This window comes from Bombus vancouverensis, chromosome 9 (genome assembly GCF_051014615.1).
Source record: "Bombus vancouverensis nearcticus chromosome 9, iyBomVanc1_principal, whole genome shotgun sequence".
Lineage (NCBI taxonomy): Eukaryota > Metazoa > Arthropoda > Insecta > Hymenoptera > Apidae > Bombus > Bombus vancouverensis.
This window is the reverse complement of record NC_134919.1, coordinates 13422481-13447442: the sequence shown is the minus strand read 5'-3', so window position 1 is coordinate 13447442 and position 24962 is coordinate 13422481. Positions and strand designations below refer to the sequence as shown.

Below are 24962 nucleotides of genomic sequence, written 5' to 3'. Positions count from 1 at the left end.
CTCTGTATTTCTCGCAAACATACGCGTTTCGTTGATGCAACTCCCATCCTCTTTCGGTAGACAATGATATTATATCCCGCGAACGTGGTTATACTATAGAATACTAAAGGGGACGGATAATCTTACACCGGCATGGAGAAAGTCAGGAATTAACAAACTAAAAAATGTACGATCCGTGCTATTCAACAAATTAAGAAACATGGATATAACAATCGTGGATGAAACCACTCGAGCTAATAAACGAATAATATTAATTTAATGATAAATCGCGTCGACAAAGTAACAATGAGATAATAGCGTTGTGACGATATTGTGGTGAAACAGTGATTCGTCGAATTAATTATTCATGCTGACTTAAACGTTATCCGATGTTATATTGTAATTACGTCAAATGTCTCGTTTTCTCGTCACAAAGAATCCACGTTATGAAAGCAAAGAATATAAATTATGATTAAAAGGACGGGAATATTTTTGTTGGCAATTTTTAATTGAAATTTCTCTATTTGTTCGCTGGAATCGCGTCGAAATATTCCTATGATTTCAATAAACGTCCGACAAGATTAATGGACAATTGTTATCGGTAATTAATAGTGTTCATCCGTATTTGACGGTCTATTGAAATTAGTTATCATTGTTCCCCTGTTCTTTGTTTTATCGCTCCTTCGTGCACGGAATTTTCTTTGTTAAGGTATTCCGGAAAGCAAAGTTACCGAACAATTTTCAGTGTACTTTCTCGGACGAAGTAGAAAACCAATGAGATGGAAAACAGAAGAGAATGAATAGAATAAATATTCCTTGCATGTTGCGCTCTTACGAATCATTGTAATTGGTTATCAGAGAAATCAATTTCTTTTGCCTCGGCAGAAACGTAGCTGATATGAGCGTCAGTGTTTGTTCGAATTTTATTTAATTGTACATTTTAGCACTTTGCTTGTACAATTCAAATATCGTAGTGTAAAAACAGTTTTCTCAATTTAATTTTATCTTAAAACTTAGTTACACTAGTTTGTCGAAGCGAACTCAGCATGTTCTCGGAAAAAAGGAGGAAAAGAACACTTGTTCTTTCGTCAAGATACCAGCCGCCTCGAGCTTCCCAAGAGGCAGTGAAACATTCGATATCAGAAAATGATGCAACCGATCAAGAATCTTTCACGACATGCCCTCGTATACTTCGCATAACCTGTAAATCTTGCTTTTTACATACGGATGAGCATTCACTTGAGAAGCGGAATACAAATTACCATAGAAACGGATGTTAGGAATTCATTGCACACATTCGTAATTTATATTTTGCACCGGCTGATTCGAATCTTCGTTGAAAACTGGCTGATGACGGTAGCGCTTTACCCGTTGTTTCGTCTAACAAAAGGAAAAATTAAAATCAAAATATTCAGCTAGGCAAATTTATTCAGAAATACACCGTTCTCTCATTTAAATTACGAGATAATTCGTAGGGCAAGGTATTGTGTTCTTCTCTTTCATACGAGTCGCCGTAAAATTCGAACTTCATTCCAAGTTATTGTGTCGTGGTTTCTTCCAAGTTTAAAGCCCTCTTGATTTAGCGATTCTTTAGTTTTTCGAGCACGGCCGAGAAACAGCGGAATGAAGATTTGTTTGTAAAGGAATGAAACGCTTTACTGTTCTCGCTTCACGCGGTATGTTCGTACTATGAATCTTACACAAGTAAGCTGCCCCTTCGTTGTCCATAATTCCCCTTCATCTCACCCTAACTTCTTTACTAATTCCGTTTCTTCCATCTTAGATTTTCGATGTACGTCGCGTTTTATAAAGTGCAACGAAAGGAGATAAGGAAGAAAAAGATATAAGAACGTCATACAACAGTGCGAAACAGCGCGCCGTAAAGTTTAGACGCGCGTTTCCCTCGTCAAATACCAGCATAGCTTTGAATGATCCAAGGAAGTACGACTTCCCCTCCAGCTTCCGCTTTGTGAAGTTTTTTAAATTGTATCTTCTTCACTTTTCGCCACCAACAACCCACATACGAAAGTTTGATCTGAAATTTCTAAACGTCTTATTGTGAACGGTATCCTACACAAATGGCAAGAGTATAAACTTCTCGAAATAAAAATAATAATGGAACAACAGAGATAACGTACAGAAAGAGAAAGAAAAGGGAGGAGGATGGAAGAGTTAACAACTCGAAGAAAAAACGTCCGGTCTATTTCATTTTTTAGGTGGAAACAAAATAGGATTTTACCGAGCTAATTAACCGACAATCACAGGCTCAAGTCGGGCATCGTCCTTAAATCCGTGCTTGGCTACGTGAAACTGATTAATTTTAGCATTTCATTAAAAACTTCGCGTCGTGCGAAGAAACGAAACAAAAGCTTCGTTTGCGAACATAAATATCGTCCTTCTAAACATACGTAGTTCCGTGTGAGCAGAACAAATTTTCATATTTCAAAAATGGCTTGAAACATCACCTGCGTGAAACAGACGGCATAGTTGCATATTCATTTCTGTTTCGTCTATGTTTTTTACACGTTTTACACGTTTTATGGATGTTCTTTCATTCGACGTTTCAACAGCACTGGTAGTTAAAATTCAAACACAAAGACCCGAAGCTTTTATGATCTAACAATGTTGACCAATGTTGGCTAAGGTATTACATTACACGAGATAAAAGTACGGACAAGGTAGCAAAATATTCCCTACCATTCGGCAACTCCATTATTCCTGTATCGTATTCATCTCCGTTTACATGATTTCTGTTACTTCTACGTCGTAAAAATAAAAACGATAGAACCATTATAATTGCCAAAATTCCATTATCTCCGATGAAATTATGAAAACGAATTTATAGTTAATCGACATACTGTAATTACGATACAGCTAATGTGTAAAGTCTAATTAAACGTTTCGATGTATGCAATGTGTGTACGTCGATACCTGCGAATCGTTCGTATTTCATTCTCATACGTCAGTCATAATTATAGAAATGATGAAAGAAGAAGTCATTAAGATAAGTGGCGAGCTTAATGAGCGCCGGGGAAAGTTGAATTGATCGAATTGCTCGTGACAGGACGGGGCCCGTGATAACGAGCGCCACTAGAGATATCGCGTGGGATCGAATTTCCTAGGAATTCTATATATATAGTATATCAAGATCCAGCGCGCGAAGCTCGAAATATCGTTCCCGCTAATTGTCGGTTACTCTTTAGTACAGGAACGGGTCAGTTCTAAATAAATTATGGCGGAACAGACGGAAAATCGATTCGGCTGGAGCGAAAGCTCATCGTCCGATTCCGTGCGTCGGCTTCAACCCTGTAACTTGCCGTTTGCCGATTGATGGCTGCCTCTTCTGTAGCGTTTCGACAGCCACGAGAAACGAAAGCGTCGCGAATAGACGGAATTGGATTCCGGTGTAGTGATTGCAAATGCGACTACACCCGCATCCTTGTGATTCTGTCGTGCTCCCCTGGTATTCACAGGGCACCTCGATTTTCAACTTATCGATCCGATTCGCTGGCGGGTTTAATTTTCTTCCAGCGTCATGCTTCTTCCGTCGCCTTGGCGTGCACCGCTGTCCAAGTACCCCATAAATATGTTACAGCTACACGGTCAAACACGTTTTTTCCCTGCTGACAGCAGTCCATTGATGTTTCGGCGAGAAAGTCTAGTCTCCACGAGTACATTCACCGCTCGCGATAATCTTCGTGCAACTGTATTTCCACAAATAGAACGAGAAAGAATTTTACAGCATACGTTTCATGTTATTGCACTCTCTTAGGATTGCTTAATTATTATCTTTTTTTTCTTTCTTTTTTATACGTGGGGAAATCCTCACGACGACGGGGTAGTGTCGGACTTCACCGACTAAGACCTCACGGTGGTCCGCCTGACGCTCAACAGGGGTGCCCCGGGACTAAGAAAAGGCAAGAAGAATAAACCAAAAAGACGGGGTTGATTAATTACGCTTGATTGTTATCTAGTCGCAGTTTGTTTCGACGATAGCGCGCCAAGAATAACCAAGGAACACACTTACCGAAAGAATAACTCGATACTCTTGGTTAAATCGGAGAACCAGGTCGACAGAAATACATGTGTTACTTTCGAAATTACGCTTTCACATAATTTTAAACCGGGTCAAGTTGGAACGGGGTATACGGTTCACATGCAGAGGTTCGTGCGTGGCTGTTTACTCAAGATTTTCGGGCCGGTCGGTTCGCCAGAAAGTTTGCCCGCGTTGCAATATTTCTGGTAACGTTTGCACGAGCCGGCCGCCAAGGAACCAAGAACGGAGTCCACTTTGGAAAATTACTCGTAGATCATAAGAATTGTTCGACCATAAACCACCTCTATACGGTCACGTCATAGGGCCGAATAAAATAAGAAATGTTCCATCTGTTTGTATAGTTTTTACTCGAAATTGGCATTGCAGCATAGATCGAAGTCGCTGTATCTCTCAGATATATCGAAAGGTGTGACAGAACTTTTGGTACCTCTTTATGATTAAAGAATGGATCCGATATTCTATGCTCTCGTCTTTAAGCACCAGTTATTCTTCCGATAATCGAAAATAACGCGTAAAATCTACTGGAAAAGTAAGCTTCAGAATTTTTGAAACGTTATTTCGGCTCCGTAGTCGGAAATGGAGTTGATCTCTGCTCTTGATGGTACTGAGAAAGAAGCCCGATGTAAGAAATTTCATCGCCTTCCGACGGATAACCGACAAAGTTGCACCTAAAGTCTGTAGCGATATAAAAGAAACGCAAAACGAAGGAACGGGTGTACGAAGGGACTACGCGGAACGAATGATAGGATCGAAGTTCGATCGCGAAGATTAAACGAGGATCGAAAGGAAGCCGGAAGCAAGCCAAGGGTGCAAGTCTGCCCGCAAAGTGAAACAAATTGCCGCGAACGAGCCCCGATTCGTCGACACAGTCGTTGATCCTTTCCCTAATTCCGTCATAGAAAATCCGGAAAGATTTTAAAGTCGATCTTCGATTCTCCTTCAACTTTCGGATAATCTTCTTGCGTTCTTTCGAGTATCCGTGAATTGTCGAATTTCGTCTTTGAGAACCGTAATTTTCTACTCGATATGCTTTACCGTAGAAATGGTCGAAGGGTATGATTTAAACGCTAAACGCTAAAACGGTCACGTCCCGCAATAACGGCCAGTATCAAAAATCTTGATCGCGAGAACAGCTTAATTCTCACTTTTTCGCTGCGTTTCCAGCAAAAACCTCCGGAAAGGCAATTAAAAGTTCCAAGCTGTTTACCGGCGGGCGAGCAAAAGCCGTGAACAGGTAAACAGAGAATTAAAGTTTCCGAAACGAAACGGGTTTGCCGGCTAGTGCTTAACGAGGACTCACGAAATGCGTCTTTTTAAAAATCCCGTAATTATGAAAACCTTCGTTATAAACTCCACCGACCAATCGTAAAATTTTAATGGTGCCACTTGGATCTTTACTCTTATTAATTTGATTTCACGCGTATAATTATCGCGGGAATAACGGCGCTGGCGGCGGCGCGTCGCTGTGTATAAATGAGAAGCTTTATGCACGACATCGATCGGGTTCCAAAAACAGAGAGATATAGTCGAACACAGTGAACAGATTCCGCGTTGTAACGCTTTAAAAGTATTTCCTTAGTTTTCTCTTATCGCCGGATGCCAGACCGTCATTTACGTTCACGGACATCGAATTTTAAACATCGTTATCAAGTCTCTTCCTTTAGTTACTTCGTGTTATTATAGAGTCACAACGTTTAATTGCTTCTTCGCGTGTTCGTTTCTATTCGATGAAACGATGAAACTATCGACGAGTTCGTTCCTACAATATTGATAGGTCGTTTGGCAATCGTGCCGAACTTATTTGCAGCAAGACTTTTTGCACGGTGTCCAACCCCGATAACGATCGGATAATGCACCATCCGTGGCAGAGAATCGAATCTAGAATCGGAAGTTTGAGATCTTAATCTACTTTTAATATCCTGCGTCTGAGAGGTCTCCCGTAGCTCAATGATCGCGGATCAACGCCAAGGAATGGAAAAGTTTGCTCGTTCGACTGGTGAACCGAGAGATACCGGTCGTTCATTTTCTCACGGAGATTGCAATGGAAAAGAAAAGAATACCCATCGATGGAAACCGAAGCTAACTACCCCGAGATCCTGGCCATCCATAGGGTCAAAGAGAAATGTCACGGAGGTGAATCTTGTCGAAACTCCAGACATCGTACCATTCCGTTTTCAACTCTGTCAAGATCAGGGAAATTCATCAATCTTTGTACGGACAATCCTTGTCGCGGCTTAATCTGCAAACGTATGTATCTCTCGTCACGTCTGACACGTTCTACTTTCTAACGAATAAAGTTCTATTCAATTGCGTTCCGATCGATCTTCCACGAATCTTATTAAACGATTATTTGTCTTCCAACTTGATCGTTCTCGCGATATCGGCCGGATCATTTCTCCATCGTTAATAAAATGTCGAGCGTAACTAATACGCAATTAATACCCGGCACAGACCGAGCTATCGATGATTCAATGATTAGAAGTAGCTTCAACTAATTACACGCGTATCGCTCCGACCCTACGATTAATCATTAATTATCCTGGCTAATGAATTTCACGCAAATAAATACGATAACATAGCGAAAAGTTTGATCTATGGCCACAATATACGGAAATAGTCGTACCGATGCTTGCAGTCGAACGATAAATTCAGAACTCCGAGATTAAATATATATATCTTCTTCAACCAAGAAGCAAACACCTTTTTCAGAATAAAAATTCATTACTTTCATTAACTCTGTCGTCGTTTCGCTCGCGCTTACGATACATTTTTGTTACTTGGTCCGTCATTCGTGCGTGTATGTGGGTCGAATGAACGCTATTTCTCTTTCGCCGGGCTAAAAAAGCTTGGTGCATATTAAAGTACATCGCGGCCAACTGCAAATCATAAATCAAAGATTATGTCTAAACCGCGTGCATTTTAAATAGCAATTAAATGTTTTTCCGCCACGTAGAAAATTTAATACATCTTCGTTCTAATTACTTTCCCTTCAGAGTGCTACTTACGCGCTCTTGCGCGTGGTTGCAACAACGCTTCAACATTTTCCCAGCATTTTCTCTCTACATTTTTAATCTTTCCTTCTGCATAGATTTTTTTGTTCGTTTGAAATTTGGTTGACCGCTGTAATAATTTTCGTTAAGTCAGATCCTGTGCTGGTAAGAGATATAGAGTAGGATAGTGTAGAAAAGTTTTGATATACTTGATACAGCGTGTCATCCGCATGCACTCGTTAATTTATAAAACTGCGAACCATCGTTTCTTGAACGAAACCGACCTTCATCTACCTCTAAGATATTTCACGCTTCTCAGACGTGTATGACGAAAATTGTGAAATGGCAAGTTCGAATGGATTCAACTTACAGTCATGCCGGTGTGGAATAGCGTCGATTGAATTCTACTCGAGATCTGAAAAAAGTATTATCAAGACGATAATATTAATTTTCAAACGGCGTATAATATGTGCGAGACTGCGAGATCAATTACTCTTGGAATCGTGTTACAAATTGTTTAACAGCACACACAATATTGAATTTCGACAGACTACTCTGTGTTTCGATTACATTCGAGGGTAACGGAATACATACCTTGTCTGCTTACTACCTAATGTATATCTGCTTACCAGAGATCCTTCATCAGTTGAATTCTAGGGGCGTTTGACTCGCAATATGCACAACGATCTCCAGTTGCAAGTTTACTTGGGCTCCGTTCGTGATGGAATTGCAAGCGAAAACTGACTTTCGTCAATTCAAACGATCTGCTTTTTTCAATACACGCCTTCTTGCTCTCTTTACGTATCGTCCGGTATGAAACCGAATCGTCTGGTAAAAATCAAAGTTTGACGTGGGAAGGTAAAAGCTGAAAGCGAGGTTTGCAATCCGTCATGAAACACCGACTATGTGATAGGTAAACACATACTTTGTTAAACTTTCAGAACACAACACAGTGAATATAATCGCTGTAACGCATCGATTAAATTAACGAGACAAACGAGTGGAACTCGTCGCGTGACTATGACTTTTAGAAGCTGTCTCTCGGTTGTCTAGCGGGTATATCATCGATATGATCGAGTCTGCTATCGACTAACTTGTATCACCTTCGATTCACGGTAACGGCAAATTCCCTCGAGTCTCGGTACCGACGTCTTACTTTATCAAATTTTATGGAATGGAAAACCCGAGTATTTTCTCTGTTCGCTGGACAAGCGGCTTCTCGTGGGGATCAGTGAAACAATTTGTAATATATCGAAAGCAACAAACGGCAAGGAAACGTTGGATTAAATGAAATTGATAAGCGAAACGATCGCTGTCTTTCTCTCTCTCTCTCTCTCCTTTTTCTTCGTAGCTGATATTTCTTTTTTCTCTCTTGTCAGAGAAACAACGTATTTGCTTGTGATCGTAGAATCCTTCAGGAAACCACTGCATCTCCAGAGACATCGCAGGAAATCTTCATTACCGGTATAGATAGGAAGAGGAGAAAATCCGATGAAATAGTCGGACGACGGGGCAGATCGGGGCAGGTGTGGAAGTTTCGAATCCAACGGGAGAGAGACTGCGTACACGGGTCTTGCATCAGAGCGTAATAAAGGCGATGAGCGTTCTTTCATCAGGGAAAAAAGTTTTGTCCCGTTTTGCCGCGGGAACTTCCGCGGCGCCAAGAAAATCTAGTTTGTCCCTGAGTGAATATGCATGGAATAGGAAAGGGAGAAAATATAGATATCGTTCTTAATGCGACGCGCGAAGATACGTTCACCAAGGTAAGAAGCAGAGGAGAAAAAGGAAAGAAACGAAAGGAAGAACCGCGTTATCCTTTGTCTTTTGAAATGGGAAACGCTATTTTTATTCGGCTAAATACAACGGAAACATCCCACGGCAAAGAAAGGTAATTTACAGTATGGCAAGGGGAAGGTTTTAACGTTATATGCCAGCGAACCAAATGAAACGAACAGTCGATTGTATATCATCGGCGTGCGAACGTCTGAATGATCATTGAATGAGCAATTATATTTCGAAGAGATGGAGCTGGTTTCGATCGAAGGTACGATAATATTTTACTGAACGACCAAGTTAGAAAAGAGAGAAACCAAGGATAATGGAGGAGAAAGAAGAGATTAACGCGTTTTACGCATTTACCATTGTTTTAATTTAATTTTTACTCGCGCGTCTGTATAATCCGCAAGGGAATACTAGCAAACGTTTTCCTTATCGTGTTCGTTTTACCCTGTGTATGGCGTGTTCGTTTTATCGGTATTCTTCTAGTTTCATTACACGTATATACAAACAGTCACGTACCAGCGTAAATACAATCAGAGTTTTTGAAACCAGAAGTGTGGAAATATTGTGTTCCTAGCGTCTGTATTAGAACGCACAAGCTTTTTCAGTCTCTCCCACCTTTTGTCTTCAAATTGGCGCGCCCGTGTCGCTGCAGCCGGAATATGAGCACTAGACGCGTACATTTTGCTTAACTTTACACGTTGTTCTCCTCCTGTATCCTTTCGCTAGGAAGCTCTGTAACTTTGTCGCGCTAAACGAAAGAGTTCAACGTTTTCTCTTATCCAATTTCTTAATTTTGTTTTTTTTCCGTTTCCAAGTTCTCCCACCTAATCTATACTTAGAGCTTTAACTTTATTTATAATTTGAGCGTATAACGTGGCAAGGTCTGATCAAATTTCTTGTATCAAATGTAAAGTTACTGCATACCGCGTTCAACCGAAACCGTGCACACGGTTATGCACGCTTGAACGAGGATAGGTAAGAAAAAAAAAAAAAATCGAGTTGACCGATTCGTCGGTTATTCCATTAACTTTGGTCAGTGAGCAGTAACGAAGCGGGGCTCGGCAGGGAGTGCAATGTAAATTGGCGGTAAAATAAAAAGAGAGGAAATTGACCAGGGGGTGGTGGCGATAGGCAGCGCGCGTATGGAATTTCCGGTGGTGTCCTTTGAGCCTTCAGTGGCGGAATGAGAAGCAAAAAGTGCCGGAAACAGATGTATCCGTGCAGTTTTTGCTTTTTCCTCGCCTCCCTCCCTATCTCTATCTCTCTCTCTCTCTCTTCCTCTGCCTCTCTTTCTCTCGATCGATTCACCATTTTTCTATTTTTTCCTTTTCCTTTTTTCGTTTCGAAACACGGTGGCTTCCTATGGTAATATCGAGGGGATGCACTTGATCGCTAAAACGCGTAACATTCTTTGCATATAGATGCGATATCTCGCTTTTTCTTTTATGGTGCACTCACCTTCAAACATTCACCTATAGATATACATGCAGAGTGATAAAAGCCGAATTTGAAAAATTTATGTTAAAGTAATAAGATATATCTTATTTCTACTGTTTTTTCATAGAAAAATTATTGACTATTACTAATTATTGACTCGTGAATTATCATCACCGTGTTTCTGATAAATATCTCTTCAAAAGATATGTACGATCCATAACAATGAAATTGTTTCGTAGAGTCGTAAAGCTTCGGTGAAATCCCAGGCCACGAAAAACGATTGCCTTTCCAATTATACAACATAATCAACGATGATGCATTAGGCGATCCATCGTTCCCAGTAGGAACCAGTTGCGAACGAACTCTCTGTTTGATTTCAATCTCTGAAGAAGTAGAACTGAGAAGATATTTGCCCGGTAATCCACAGGGTAAGCGTATCCACAAATCTAATAACGTAATTGCATGATACGAAGAACGAGCTACTGATATCCGTTCTTCAAGGCGAACAAAATAAGGGAAATAAATAACACGTCCACGCAAAACTAGCTTTTTGCTATATAAAACAAATGGGGAATAACAACGTTCGTTCCCATTCATGATCACAAATATATCCGAATATTCGTCACTGATTCGTACAAAACTACACCTGTGTGCTACATATATCTATCTATATATATGCGTGTTCAGCATTCACATAAAATATGTTATCTACGCCAGATAAGATACTCTTTCCACGTCGGCGAGTATAGCAATAAAATCAAACGTAGTAAGCGTCGATCCGTCAATCGATCATTTTACCGCCGTCGTGAACTTTCCCACGTAGATAATACCGTAGAACAGGTAGAAACTTTCCGCATTTGGTCGTCGGTTATCGAGCGAAATGTTTTCGCCAGCTACGCTCTTGTTTTTCCTCTCATCTGTTGTTCTTTGTCTCACAGCAAAATCCACGGTACGTATTTACACGTTTTTAACACATTTAATTGTACGAACATTAATTACGCACTTTCGGCACGCTTGTACTCTATTTTCTGTGCCATCCACCATAGCATGGTTATAGAAATTCATTAATAGTCATGCAAACTCTGTTGCCTAATTTCAAACAAATTTTCGTTAGATTTCCAGAGAGTATAGTGAATACTTACAACGCACGAGGTAATTCATGAAAGCGAGTGTTGCGAAATATTCGTCGGCACGTAAATACAGGCGAGTTAGCGAGGAAAGCAGAGACGTTCCGAGAGTTAAATGTCGTCGGCAGCCGTCTTCTTGCAATTGGTGTAAAATTGGAAAGGAAGGAAACCGTAGGTTCCAGTAGGCGTTGAACGCTCTCCTCGGGGAGCTTTAAAGCCGAAACTTCTCTGGTTTTCGTCGTCTGCATAACTGTTGGTTGGCGCGCGCACACGACCTCGTAAAGTTCTGCGCGTCGAAAGTCCGCTCCCGGTTATCGCGTGATTAAGCTGTTTATGCGGCCGATATTACGTTTCCGGGTCACATGATTTTAACAAGGCAAGTTAAATAATAAACGAAAGAACCGTCCTATCTGACAAACTTTTAACGAGAACAACGAGACAAGCGGCTGGCCAACAAATATTTTAACTTAATTTCGTGAGAGATCTCGAGATCGTGAGATTGTGCCTTATTTTCTCGCGATAGCAATGGAATTCTTACAATTTTCCCTTTGTAGGGATCGTAAAATCGAAAAATATTCCCTCGATTCGATTTTCGAATCGGGGCAGAGTTTCAATTTTAGTTATAATATGGTCGCGTTGGAAATGAGCCGCCGAAAATGTCGGTAAAATTATTATTGGGCCTTTTGCGAGCGTGTCACAGAAAAAATGTTGATCGGTATCTATATAGATGTTTACTTTATGGAAATGTGGCGTCATGGACTACGCTAGGAGATTCCAATTTCGATATTCGTACATTCAGCTTTTCTTGCTATTGACAAAAGAGCAAATATTTCGTTGGAGAAAGTTATTTCAGTTGTTTGCCTTTAAGAAAAATTCGTACGAATATCAGACTTTTATGATTCTTATAGAACATCTTTTTTTCCTAACAATCACAATCCCTGTAGCCTTTCCTATTTCCTTGAGCATTGTCTCTCTGTCGCGCTGTTAAGCTTCGTGTTTATATTCTAATGAATCGATGTCCAACTTTGATACGACAAACGTATTACGATATAACTCAAAGAAGTCGTGACTTACCATGAGATCAATACGATTTGCGGAACAAATCTTTGGTGTTTCAGCGGACGTAGCGAATAAGAAAGAGAATGGTCAAAGTTTTACTCGTTTAGTTAATTATAGACCGATTCGTCGGCAAGAATAGAAAAACGTTGAAATTTTGTTTGTTTCGCTTGCCCCCGCGTTCGGTTCAACGAAACAAAGGCCCGGCTATCTTCTGGTTCGGAAACGAGAGAAACGAAGGGACGAAGACCGCGCCCCGGAGAATATTTGCATCGAAAACTGGATTATAAAGTTTCGTTGTGTTATCACTACTTAAGAGATTAAGGTTTTCTTGCGCAGAGCCTCTTGGGAATTCTAATCGTGCTCGTTAACACTTTGAAACTCGATCGAGGGTCTTTGTCTTCTTCGTGACCAAGAAAAATTGCGCTCCATCGTTGATTAGAATTCTCATATGTCGCAGGAAATTACAATGAAGAACACTGTTGACACGTTATCAGACTCGGAGATTCTTCTAACGGTAACGGCTTGCACGACTGCGCTCGTATTAGTCGTTCTTCTTCCCACGCTCATTTACTAGTAGGTATCCTATAAAAAGAAAGGAGCGTTTTAGCCATCTTGTGAAATGTACGTTCTTTGTCCTAGTCGTTTGCTCGATATCGACGGTACGTCACGCTATAGACGGTATAGAACGTATTTTGCACTAATGAAAGAACGTATTCTCAGAGGGTGATAAGGTTAATCGAGCTGGCTAATGAAATCGCTTTGTTTCTGTCTTCTATTTTATCAGTTTAATTTTCGTCATGCATCACGTGGTAGCGTCTTGTGTCAAATAAAATAATTCGTATGTTTTTATTCGTTTAAGGATACGATACTTCGAGTACTAATTCATACCTTCTATTTTTTTTAGCAAATTTTGTAAAAGAGACTTGCTAAATCAAGTCGTATAGAGCTGAGCATTGACCAAAAGCACGGGGACAACACGACCATCGTAGTATAAAATGTTGTAAAATGTGTAAATGTGTAAATACGTAAATTGTTATGGAATATGTAAAATGATGTAAAATACAGATCTCAATTTTCATAAAACCAGTTCGTCTATCTTGTTGAATTGAATTGAACGAATGAGCGAATCCGAGTCAACCGCAATTATCAATTTCATAGGGAATTTCATATGGGAAATACGATGTCCACCGGTGTCCTCGTTATACAAATTTTCTATCCTCATTACGATGAAACGCTACTGTCCACTCGCTGTTAGTACCGTTAACGCAGAATTAAACGTAATATCATGTATGATACATGCACACCGATTTTGATTCGGGAGTAAAGTTTTACGATTAGCAAAGGATCAGCCAGTATAGATCGAATAGTCTTTTAAACTCGATAATAGTGTTTGAACGTCGTTATATGTTGTCGATAACGGTATGGCAACGAACACAACAGTGTGTGGACTATGTTCGCGTTGTAATTTTGGGGAATGAAATTTTGGAGAACGTCGGTTCGGATAATTACTAGGATGTATCGGCATGTGTTTGTTAAAGCCGGTTATTGAATAATAATTTCGGCCATGCAGTCGCGGCATCGAATAGTCGAGTGGTCTGGAATAAAAACGTGGACCCATCGTTACCGATCACGCTGTTCGCGTTTAGTTACGCAGGACGCGCGACCATTTCGTTTAATGGAATATCAGTACACGATTGAACAAATCGATCGGCAGAATTTATCATATTACTACGGGACGTTGAGAAACACGATGCTTTCCGATTCGTTTGGTCGGTTACGACATCATGGGAGCAATTGAAATTGCTGATAATATGTTTCATCGATTCAGTCAGTTTAACACGTACGATGTTTTAACTTCGATGGATATACATTTTTCATTTTTTATCGTACATCGCGAATATTTTCTTGGTCCGGTAGTTGTTTCTTTTTTCCAGTTCACTACTTTCGTAAACGGAATATCATATGGCGGGAGAATAGGAAAATTGTTTTAAAATTAGATCGAAGGATTAACGTTTGACTCTTGTCGCCACCATTTATACTGCCATGCTACGTCTTTCCTTGACGACTCTGTTAGTCCAACGTGTAATTGCACACAACGAAGTATAGAAATTCGTCACTGTAAATTCTGTATAAGCGCTCGAACTTGTGTCACAGATACATGTCATTCGCGTTCAGCAATCTAATTCGTAATGTATTACACTTGCATTGGCGTTTGTAATTACACAAACTCCAAACAAGCTTGAAACAAGAGAGTTTCTATATTCGTTTACAAAGGATAACGTCGAATATTCATTACATTTTGCAATTCAATCGAGTTGAATACAACTAATTTAAAGAGCAAAAATTTCCAAGAGCATAGGACAATGTAGTAAAATAAACCGTATACATAAAGCTGGCGCGAATAATAATATCAAATTTGATATAACCAGAAACTTTCGCGAGGTATGATCGGGTCGTTACCCGACTCGGCAATGTTTTCTTTCATTGCATTGCAAATTCAAAACGTCTCGTTAACGCGTGAAAGCGCCAACTTTTATAGAAACGTAGAAGCTTACTCAGGAATTTCAAAGCTACTCACCGTGAAAATTTTCTTTCTTGTCGGTCGTATATATGTAAAGTTACAACGCGTACTTTTATTCATTTCCAGTGAATAAATAGCAAACACCTTGTCCGAATCTTTTTATATCTGAAATCATTCAATAGATATACCTGCTGCCAATTAACCACGCTTATTGATTTATCTTAATAAATCAGTTATTTGCTTGATAAATTTATCCACAGAATCGTATTGCACAATAATTTACTAACCAATAATATTAACGAATTGACAAGTGATGAATTATGAATTCGAAATGTTTGTTCCGCGAACACTCCTTATCATTTCACCTTCCGTACGACAATTCGCTGACCTATAATCTGTAAAATTTACTTAAGCATTACTCGTTTTATTATTACACTTATTATTGTTACGTAAGAATATTTATTTATTAGTATTTCTATAATACTTGTAGAATTTCATTAATAATTTTCGTTTTATTTTATTCAATGTAACCCGAATGATAATATAGAGCGATATCGATCGTCTATACGTTTTCATTGTACGGTAAGTACGATTTTACCTACCGTCGACAATACAATATCACATAGAGGTAAACCTTACTATTGGCAGTGATAAGAAGTCGGAACACGTCTCGAATTGTAAAGCTTAGGAGGTGAATGAAAAGTCACGCGATAAGGTGAACAAATATTCGGATTTACCGTGCCGCATAGGGTAGCAGCATAAATGTGTGGTATAGATAAGTCGTATTCTACCACTGCAGGTTTCAATTGGATTACTATACTGGGATAAACTAAACCTCGATAACAGATTGTATCTGAACCGCGGAGGTTTACGTGCATGTGCTAAAGAGTATTTTATATCTCAAAAGCAAAAGAATTCGGTGGTGCTCCGAAGCTCTAAAGTAATAGAGTCTTTACACCTTCAAACATTGTAGCACTTTGAATTTCGTGGCGTTGTGCATCGTGTGAAGCAACTACTTGCGTATGGATGCAACAGAGAGTGAAATAATCGAATATGAAAGATATACGTATAGATGATAACATCTGTATCGTGCATAGACCAACCCCGTTCCCTATAATCTTCGTTACTATCCAGCAATTACGTTATAAAACACTACTTGGAACATCGAGGGAACTACAAAACGGACCCTTTACTGGGAAATAATAACTCGGGTTTTCCGGATACTCTGCGTGTGATATGTAATAGTCCTACACTGAATGATTAATGAGAATAATTTATTGATCTTCGTTGGCCGCTGTTTTACTAACATTTACATCAGGGTGAAAGTTATTTCGTTCGGTGTTCCATGTTTCTAAAGAACATTCAGTGAAATGAGCATGTTTAACGTGAACATTCGTCAAGTACTGTACATAGTGGAATTGGCTGGAATGTTCACGTGCACCTGGCCAATTGATCCGAATAGTAGCAAGAAACAAATCTTTTTTCGCAACATCCGATGGTCGTTTGCGATATTAAATGTTATTTTCCTAACGATATCCTTGGTGTTCGCTATCTTTCATTTTCGACACGATATACCTATTTTAATGAAAACTGTCTCCGAAGTAACAGCTCTACTGGAGGTGCTCTTCGATTTGATTCTTTGTAGAAGGAATAACGCTCAACTACAGGTTATTTGGGTTTGAAGCACGAGTTTAACGATGTTTCACAATAAAGATACGTTAAAAAAGTTTGTCGATTTTTTTAATCAATTCAGGTTCTGATAGGAAAAGTTAAAGCATTCCTGGAAGTGGCCAGTGAACATGAGACTAAGGCAATAGAAAGATACATGGATCGTTACAAGCAATTTCTCTCGGTAACTGCAATGGGATATATCACAACCGCGATCTCATTTAGTTTGGCGCCTTTCTTCTCGGCCCAAGAATTACCAGCAGATGGATGGCTTCCATTTTCCACCGAATCACTCGGAATATATTGCATGGTCTACGTTAACCAAGTTTACTGCATTTTTCAAACGGCATTCTGCATTGGCGTTGATTTCACGATCGCTGTTTTGTTCAGTTTCTCCGCAGCCAGACTAGACATACTAAGAATGAAACTACGGCACGTGAATAGCTCTGACATACTGGTAAGCTGTATCAAGGAACACCAAGAAATAATAGGGTAAGATAAATTTCTTTTCTATTAAGATATACATACAAATATAGTCTTAGTGTAACCTTTGGGCAATAGAACAACGCACAATGAAATATTTGAAAAAATTAAGTTAATCAGATATTTAAGAAAATTGAAAAGCATAGTAAGGAAATAATGGTTTGAAAAACAGGCTACTGACTATGAAGCGAATTTTTAAAATACTTACTGTCAATCGCTCTGAAGATAACATCCGAGGTAGCATAGGGGTAAGAAATGCACTCCTCTCACACGCACATCGTTTCTTCCAAGTGTTCTCCTAAGGGCGACAACACCATTTGACTGATTTCTAATAAATATACATATACAGGGTGGTTGGTAACTGGTGATACAAGCGGAAGGGGGTGATTCTACGCGAAAAAAGAAGTCGAAAATATAGAATAAAAATTTTTCGTTCGAGGCTTTGTTTTCGAGAAAATCGACTTTGAATTTTCGCTCGGTACGCGTGCACTTTATCACGTCTCGTTATAACGGATCTCACTGTAGATCGTTGTCTCGATGGAAAAATTAAAAAAAAAAAAATAAAAAAAAAAATTTTGTTCTATATTTTCGACTTCTTTTTTCGCGTAGAATCACCCCCTTTCCGCTTGTACCACCAGTTACCAACCACTCTGTATAAATGTCATATGCTCTATGATACAATCGCAATATTTTGCTAATTCATCGAACTAATAGATTGTATCGACATATTCAGTAGCTTCGTCTAAACATGAATTTCAGTTTTTGTACTATTATCTCGTGTTATCACTTTGTTATTAAAACCTATCAAATAATCGTTTAAGAAAACAGCCGAACATGACGCTAATGCCATTTGTCATTTGAATTTTTCTTTTATATAATCAATATTTCATTGACTGCGTTGAATCAATGCATGATGCAGTGCATCGTACTGCATTTATCATTTAAAGGTATAGAATAAACAATGCCAGAGAGTTAAATCTTTACCGAGTTAAGTAAATTGAGACCGTGTCATGGTCAGATTTGTGGAGGATACTAAAGCTACTGTTGAGACTTTATTATTCAAAACGAACGCCACGATGGGAAGCGCTGTGATATGCGGAGCTTTCCCTCTGATTTACGTGAGTCTGGCCTGCTCGACAGTTTTCCTTTCTGCACCATTCGTAGCGTAGCGTAATAAATAAGCAAGGAATGGGATCTTAATGTATCACAAATCGAGCTGTTTTAAATGAATATTTTTATAATAACATTCAGAATCAATCATTGGCCGTAATGAGTCAGTATCTTTCTTTTGTGGTGTCTGGTTGTACCCGCCTGTACGTCATCTCCTGGCCAGCGGACGATTTAAAAGAAAGTGTAAGCCAACCAAATAGTAACGTTGATAGAACATCATCTCATCTGGCATCGACATCGTCTTCATACATTTTCTTTCCAATTAAACGAGATTCTACTTTCCTCGATTCCAAAGCCCATAATTTTTAGCTTGATAATTGAAGCTAAACTTCTATTTGCAGAGTGTGCAGTTCGCAAAATCGATCACCGACGTTCAGTGGTTAGGAAAGCCAAAAGACATGAAAAGCTCCATGCTTATTATGATGCAGAGAAGTCAAAAACCGCTACTCATTAGAATGAGTGGTTTACTACCGCCTCTTACTTTGGAATATTTCGCAAACGTAAGCATGTTACTTTCAGAAGTATTTCTCAAAAAATTGATATAATTATTTGGTAAAATGATTTATAGTTTATAACTACAGTATCGTCCTACTTCATGGCAATGAGATCAATGATTGAATCGTAATTTTCCTGATACACGTTATTTGAATATGTAAATTACTGAAACATGTAATAAATTTATTGCGTTCGAACAGAAAGTTGTACAATATTTGCTTAATATGTTTCTTTAGAATTAGATATATTAACACTAACTTTACCAGGCCATTATCAGGCCAACATAGATCAATTTCTCAATTTTTGTTAATATAACATGTTTTGTTAATATTACGTAACGAAATTAGACGAACAAAAGAAATAACAATGAATGTAGAATTTGAAATTAGATTTTGAAACCGGTCATTTGACCGGGCCTGGTAACGTTAGTGTTAGTAGAATGTCTTACCGATTAATCTAAAGTTTCGATGCGTTGAACTTCTTTAATACCAGTTTTAGCTAATTGTAAGATCTGTGTCCATCGACGTTCACATGTATTTTTCTGCTCACTTACAGTATATTTCGCGACATTTCTATACACGTTTGTAATAGCACTTTTGATCCTTTCGAGTGGCAACGTAAGAAGATCGCTTCAGAAATAGGGACGTGCACTGCAACTTCGTGTAGATATATAAACAAGTATTTGTATAACTGAATATACACATGACTTTATGCACGTATACAATTCTTTTTCGAAGAACGTTTTCTTACTTTCCCTGTTGCGTGATAACTACCCTTTGCACCTGTCTAACACGGTACGTACTCTTAATGTATAATGCAACCAATAATGATTAGCGTTAAGTCAGCTAGCAGCGCGCTACTGTAAAGAAAATCGCAAACCGGTGGAACATATTCTTGGATGTAATAATTTATTGAATTTCTCGTACGTCTACAGTAATTATATTCAAGTAACATCTGTGAATACTCAGTTGCTTTCAAAGCACTTTAGTTACATATATTCTCGATAGTTTGCAATATATCACACCATTGTGTCGGTTCTATCTACTTCGTTGGATTCATAAGGCAACCAATTTGTATAGTTATGTTGAAACAAATAACAGCAGAGAAAGTTATACATATTACTTGGCTCAGCGTAGTGATAAGCCTTTGTTGGCCACTTCCTATCAATAGCAACAGAAATAAAATCTTTTGTTTCAAGATTCTACAAATCTGTAGCGGTATTAGTGGCTGTTTGCTATTTATGCCAATATTATATTCGATTTATTTGCACTTAAATGATATCGTCATTACTTCTTCCTGTATGTGCCTTTTATTAGGAGTGTCTCAAAATATTTTCCAGACTCTTATATGCTTCATCAAGCACGATTCTCTACAGGTAAGCTTTAATTTCAATCATCATTTGACGTAAAACTCGGTATGTAATTGTTTAGAATACGAGACATCTCACCGATTCCGATAAGCTTGGGATCTTTTTGAGTATGTGCTGCAGTATCAGAAGTGATAAGATTAATCTTAACAACATATTTCAAACTTATCTAAATCGGTGTGACGTGCCCCATTCTACACACTTGCCTAAAATTAAACCAATGTGTTTTAATTACGCGTTACAGCGTACAGTCGAGGAAATGATGACTTATGTTAAAGAAGCACAACAATACGAGAAAAAAATCTTCTACAAGTACATCAAGAAATGCTATGTTTTCTGCGGTGGTTCCATGGCATGTACGTATGTGACAGCGACTTGTTTCTCGTTACGACCTATAATCTTGCCAGTTTCTCTCCCATTTGATGCGGAGTATCCATTTCCTATCAATTATACATCAATGTATGTTATCATATATATGCACCATGCTTGCCTTTGTATTCAAACCGCTGCACACGTATGCGTAAGCTCATTTGGGGCGCTTTTACTTTGGTTTACGGTAGCGAGATTTGAGTGTTTAGCCGCGGAATTGGAAAGGAGCACAGACATCGATGCGTTGGTTGTTTGCGTAAAGAAACAATTACATTTAAAAAGGTAAAGATAGTATTTGAAAGGTAATGTGTGTATCAAACGATGCATTTATGTTTTAGTAATATTTTTCTAGATACGCGGAAGAAGTGTTTAATAGTTTTCGATTTTTGGTACTGTATGCCATTGGAGTAGCCACGTTTGGTATTACTCTGTGTTTTCTTATGGTGCTTGTAGTAAGTGAAATTTATAAATTTATCACATTTTATATACACAAATTTTACATAAATTTATCACATTTTACATATAGTGTAATGTAACGTAAAATGATGCTACTATTTAATTATTGACATAATTTATTTAAATAGAATGTACCTCTATTTGTGAAACTACAGTTTATAGGCGTATGTGTCACTGTACTTATGGAAATTTACTTATACGCGTGGCCAGCTGATTATTTGAAAGATATGGTAGTAACAAAAATGTGGTTTCTATGTCCTGGAGAAATACAAATGTTCACTTTTTTAAAATCAGTTAATTTTTCATAATTTCTAGAGTATGGACGCTCCACAAAGTATATATAACTCAACATGGTATGAACAGAAATTGGGAATGCAGAAAAGTCTACTGAATGTGTTAATATATCGACAACCGCTAACGCTTTCAATCGCATGCATAGTGCCAGAGCGCTCTTTGCGTTACTACTGTTCGGTAAGTTCGCGTGCCATAATTGTGATGAGAAAATTATTCAAAGATCTTGAATAAATGGCAAATTTATAATATTTCAGTACCTGTCCAATGCCTTCTCCATGTTCACTACTTTGCGCGTTATGATACACAATTAATCCAGGATGGATGTGTTCTGAATGTGGTTCTATTCGTATAAAGGAACATTCGTTGTAATAATCGTGATTAATGTCACTAAATTTTATAACTAATTGTGTAATAACATCGTATTTTATGGATATAACACACAAATATATGTACGAATAAAAACTATTATCAAAGTATAATTATGAAACCTATGAAATATGTCTAATTAAATGCGCACAGTTAACAGTGCTAAGTCGTTGATAAAATTTGTAACAGAGTATGGAATGGTTCTGTAATGAAAAAGAGATGAATAAACTTACATACCTTAAAAAACATATGACAACACAATAATGGCAGTAGTAAAATTTGTTGCTTCGAATGAAGTACCATAATTAAACATGCGTTTATTATCAGAGTGGAAGAACCAAGCGAAAAGTTTATGCAATAGATTTATTTCGTCTGAACTGCAAGCAGTAAGAACATTTTGTTGAATATATTTCTTTAATATCAAATATATAATATTAATAGAATTATTTATCGGGAAATCGAAACCTAAAATTTCTAAGCATCGAGCTTCTTCAATGTCAGTTATGGTTAAAGATTGTGTTCATAATCGTTCACATTTCTCTTCTCGTTGCATTACTTACAGTATATTTCGGAACATTTTCGATGCTTTTTGGATTCGATGTAAGAAGATCGCTTCAAGAAAAAGGACGTGGCCCGTAGCTTCGAGCAGATATCGCAAACAAACTTTTGTGTGACTGAATGTGCATATAACATTGTACGTGTGCAACTTTATTTTAACGAACGCTTCTTGACTTTCGCGAATATTAACTCCGTTGCGTGATAACTACCCTTTGCACGTGTCTAATACGGTACATACTTTTAATGTATAATGCAAGCAATAATGATTAGCGTCAAGTCAGCTGGCAGCGGCCTACTGTGAAGAAAATCGCAAACCGATGAAACTTGTTCTTCAGTGTAATAATTTATTAAATTTCTCGTACGTACAAACCAATTATATGCCAATGACGATTGTGAATATACGCTTGGATTAAAAACGATTAAATTACATATGTTCTATCCCTCGATAGTCTGTATATATCGAACTCTGGCACCAGTTAAATCTATTGCGTTAGATTCACAGGGCAAACACTTTTTGAAGTCATGACGAAACAAATAACACCAGAGAAAGTTATTCACATTACGTGGCTCAGTGTAGTTATAACTCTTTGTTGGCCGCTTCCTATCAACAGCGACAGAAATAAAATCTTTTGTTTCAAGATATTGCAGATCTGCAGTATTATAAACGCCTGTTTGCTATTTCTGCCAATGCTATATTTTTGTTATGTACACTTTGATGATTTGATCGCTACTTCCTCGTGTGTCTGCCTTACAATAGGTGTATCACAAAATATATTTCAGACTATTGTATGCAGCGTCAAACACGTGTCTTTACAGGTAAGTTTTAGTATCTGTCGTTACTTGATGTAACAATAGATAACTATTTGGAATAAAGGACGCTTCATCGATTTTGTTGAATTTGAGGTATTTTGTAAAGATTAATACTTTTTCTTAGTATGTGCTGCAGCGCCTGGATTAATGATATTCATCTCATTATTTACTATCATGATTTAGATGGCTGTAGGAATTTTGGCAATCTAACATTATTGTTATGTCTGATTTAGTTTACTTTTGAAGCATTAAAACAGATGGAAGGGTTAATAACGTAGGTCAAACCTAATTTAAATCTAACACAAACCTAATTCAGATAAATTCATAGTAAATAGTAACAATATTTTTACATATCACTGGAAAACTATGAGCGAGTTGGAATTATGTGTATTGGGAAAAATTATGCAGCATATAGATCTTGACATCATACATATTTCAGACCTATCAAAATCGGCGTGACGTCCCCTATACCACAGCCAAAATTATACCAATTCATCCTAACTATGAGTTACAGCGTATAGTCGAGGAAATGATAGTTTGTATCAAAGAAGCGGAACAATATGAACGAGAAATTTTCTACAAGTACATCAAGAAGTGCTATGTTTTCTGCGGTTGTTCCATAGCATGTACGTATGTGACTGCGGTTGGTTTTTCATTACGACCTGCAATTTTGCCAGTTCCTTTCCCATTTGATGTGGAATATCCGTTTCCTGTAAATTATACATCAGTATATATTATCATATATATGCAACATGTTTGCGTTTGTTTTCAATCCGCTGCGCAAATATGCTTAAGCTCGTTTGGAGGGCTTCTACTTTGGTTCACGGCAGCGAGATTTGAGTGTTTGGCCGTGAATCTGGAGCGGAGCACAGACACTGATACGTTGATCGATTGCGTTAAGAAGCAATTACATTTAAGAAGGTAAAAATAACATGTGGAAGATGAAGCGTGTATTAAACGATACATTTATGTACAGTATTAGCGATTATTTTTTATAGATACGGAGAAGAAGTGCTTAATAATTTTCGTTTTATGGTACTTTACGCTGTTGGAGTAGCCACATTTGCTTTGACTTTGTGTTGTATTATGATGATTGTAGTACGTATACTTTATAACGTTTTGCGTATAGTATAATGCATATGACAATGATTATTCTATTTAAGTATTGACACAAATTTGTTAAACAGGATGTACCTCTGTTCGTGAAGATACAGTATATAGGTGCATGTGTTACTGTACTTACTGAAATTTACTTATACACATGGCCAGCTGATTACTTGATAGATATGGTAAATCATATTCTATTTTCCGAAGAAGTAAATTTTTAATCTTTGTTAATGTGTCATAATTCTTAGAGCATGGGCATCCCGCAAAGTGCATATAATTCGACCTGGTATGACCGGAGGTTGGAAATGCAGAAAAATCTATTGAATATGTTAACATATCAAAAACCATTAGTACTTTCCATAAGATGTATAGTGCCAGAACTCTCATTGCGTTATTATTGTTCGGTAAGACAAATTGGTGTTGAAGTGTCATAGTTACGAAAGAATTAATCAAAGGTATTATATAAATAATAAATCTTTAACATTTCAGTATCTGTCCAATGCCTTCTCCATCTTCACTACTTTGCGCGTCATGATACAGAATTAATTCAAAGTGAATGTGCTCTGAACGTGGTTCTATTCGTATAAAAAACCATTCTTTGTGATAATCGCGATTAATGTCACTCTATTTCATAACTAATCGTGTATTAACATTGGCTTTTTACGGATTTTTATGAACACAAATATTTATTTGAGTGAAGACCATAAGAAGAATATAACTGGGATCATTGTAGCAGCTAAATTATTCGTAATTGGATACTTGTGTTCATGGAGCTTATACTAATGGAGGGGTCCCAGCACGTACGGATAGGATCAACGGAAAGAAATACACTTTTCTGTTCCTAGTCATTATCGTGGTTGCCGGCCTT

The 24962-nt window shown here is 38.0% G+C and overlaps 2 protein-coding genes and 1 long non-coding RNA gene across 3 annotated transcripts; all 3 read left to right on the top strand.

Moving 5' to 3' along the window:
- The first annotated feature begins 10996 nt into the window (after positions 1-10996).
- LOC143303159 (uncharacterized) lies at positions 10997-13514 on the top strand. The gene is made up of 3 exons (XR_013059184.1): positions 10997-11194; positions 12889-13004; positions 13336-13514. It is a non-coding gene; the product is annotated as an uncharacterized LOC143303159 (long non-coding RNA).
- Positions 13515-15806: 2292 nt separating this feature from the next.
- LOC117163638 (uncharacterized) lies at positions 15807-24640 on the top strand. Its single transcript, XM_033346123.2, has 14 exons — positions 15807-16619; positions 16706-17077; positions 20108-20143; positions 20199-20785; positions 20856-20955; positions 21088-21189; positions 21275-21430; positions 21508-21550; positions 22680-22993; positions 23502-23908; positions 23986-24085; positions 24175-24276; positions 24343-24498; positions 24584-24640. Exons 1-14 carry the CDS (start codon positions 16323-16325, stop codon positions 24638-24640), a joined length of 2829 nt encoding a protein of 942 aa, XP_033202014.2. The 5' UTR covers positions 15807-16322.
- On the top strand, positions 17010-19834 carry LOC117163589 (odorant receptor 49b-like). Its single transcript, XM_076621420.1, has 4 exons — positions 17010-17112; positions 18355-18456; positions 18615-18773; positions 18842-19834. The coding sequence occupies exons 2-4, from the start codon at positions 18373-18375 to the stop codon at positions 18896-18898; spliced, it is 300 nt and encodes a 99-aa protein (XP_076477535.1). The 5' UTR covers positions 17010-17112; positions 18355-18372; the 3' UTR covers positions 18899-19834.
- Positions 24641-24962: the final 322 nt, after the last annotated feature.

What these genes read in the sequence shown, in the direction of transcription:
- LOC117163638 (XM_033346123.2), top strand. Translation starts at nt 16,323, where the DNA reads ATGAGCATGTTTAACGTGAACATTCGTCAAGTACTGTACATAGTGGAA. An exon ending in TCAAGCACGATTCTCTACAG is followed by an intron (nt 20,144 to 20,198) that starts GTAAGCTTTAAT and finishes GTAATTGTTTAG; the next exon opens with AATACGAGACATCTCACCGA. An exon ending in AAACAATTACATTTAAAAAG is followed by an intron (nt 20,786 to 20,855) that starts GTAAAGATAGTA and finishes ATATTTTTCTAG; the next exon opens with ATACGCGGAAGAAGTGTTTA.
- LOC117163589 (XM_076621420.1), top strand. Translation starts at nt 18,373, where the DNA reads ATGAGTCAGTATCTTTCTTTTGTGGTGTCTGGTTGTACCCGCCTGTAC. An exon ending in CGGACGATTTAAAAGAAAGT is followed by an intron (nt 18,457 to 18,614) that starts GTAAGCCAACCA and finishes TTCTATTTGCAG; the next exon opens with AGTGTGCAGTTCGCAAAATC. An exon ending in CTTTGGAATATTTCGCAAAC is followed by an intron (nt 18,774 to 18,841) that starts GTAAGCATGTTA and finishes AATGATTTATAG; the next exon opens with TTTATAACTACAGTATCGTC.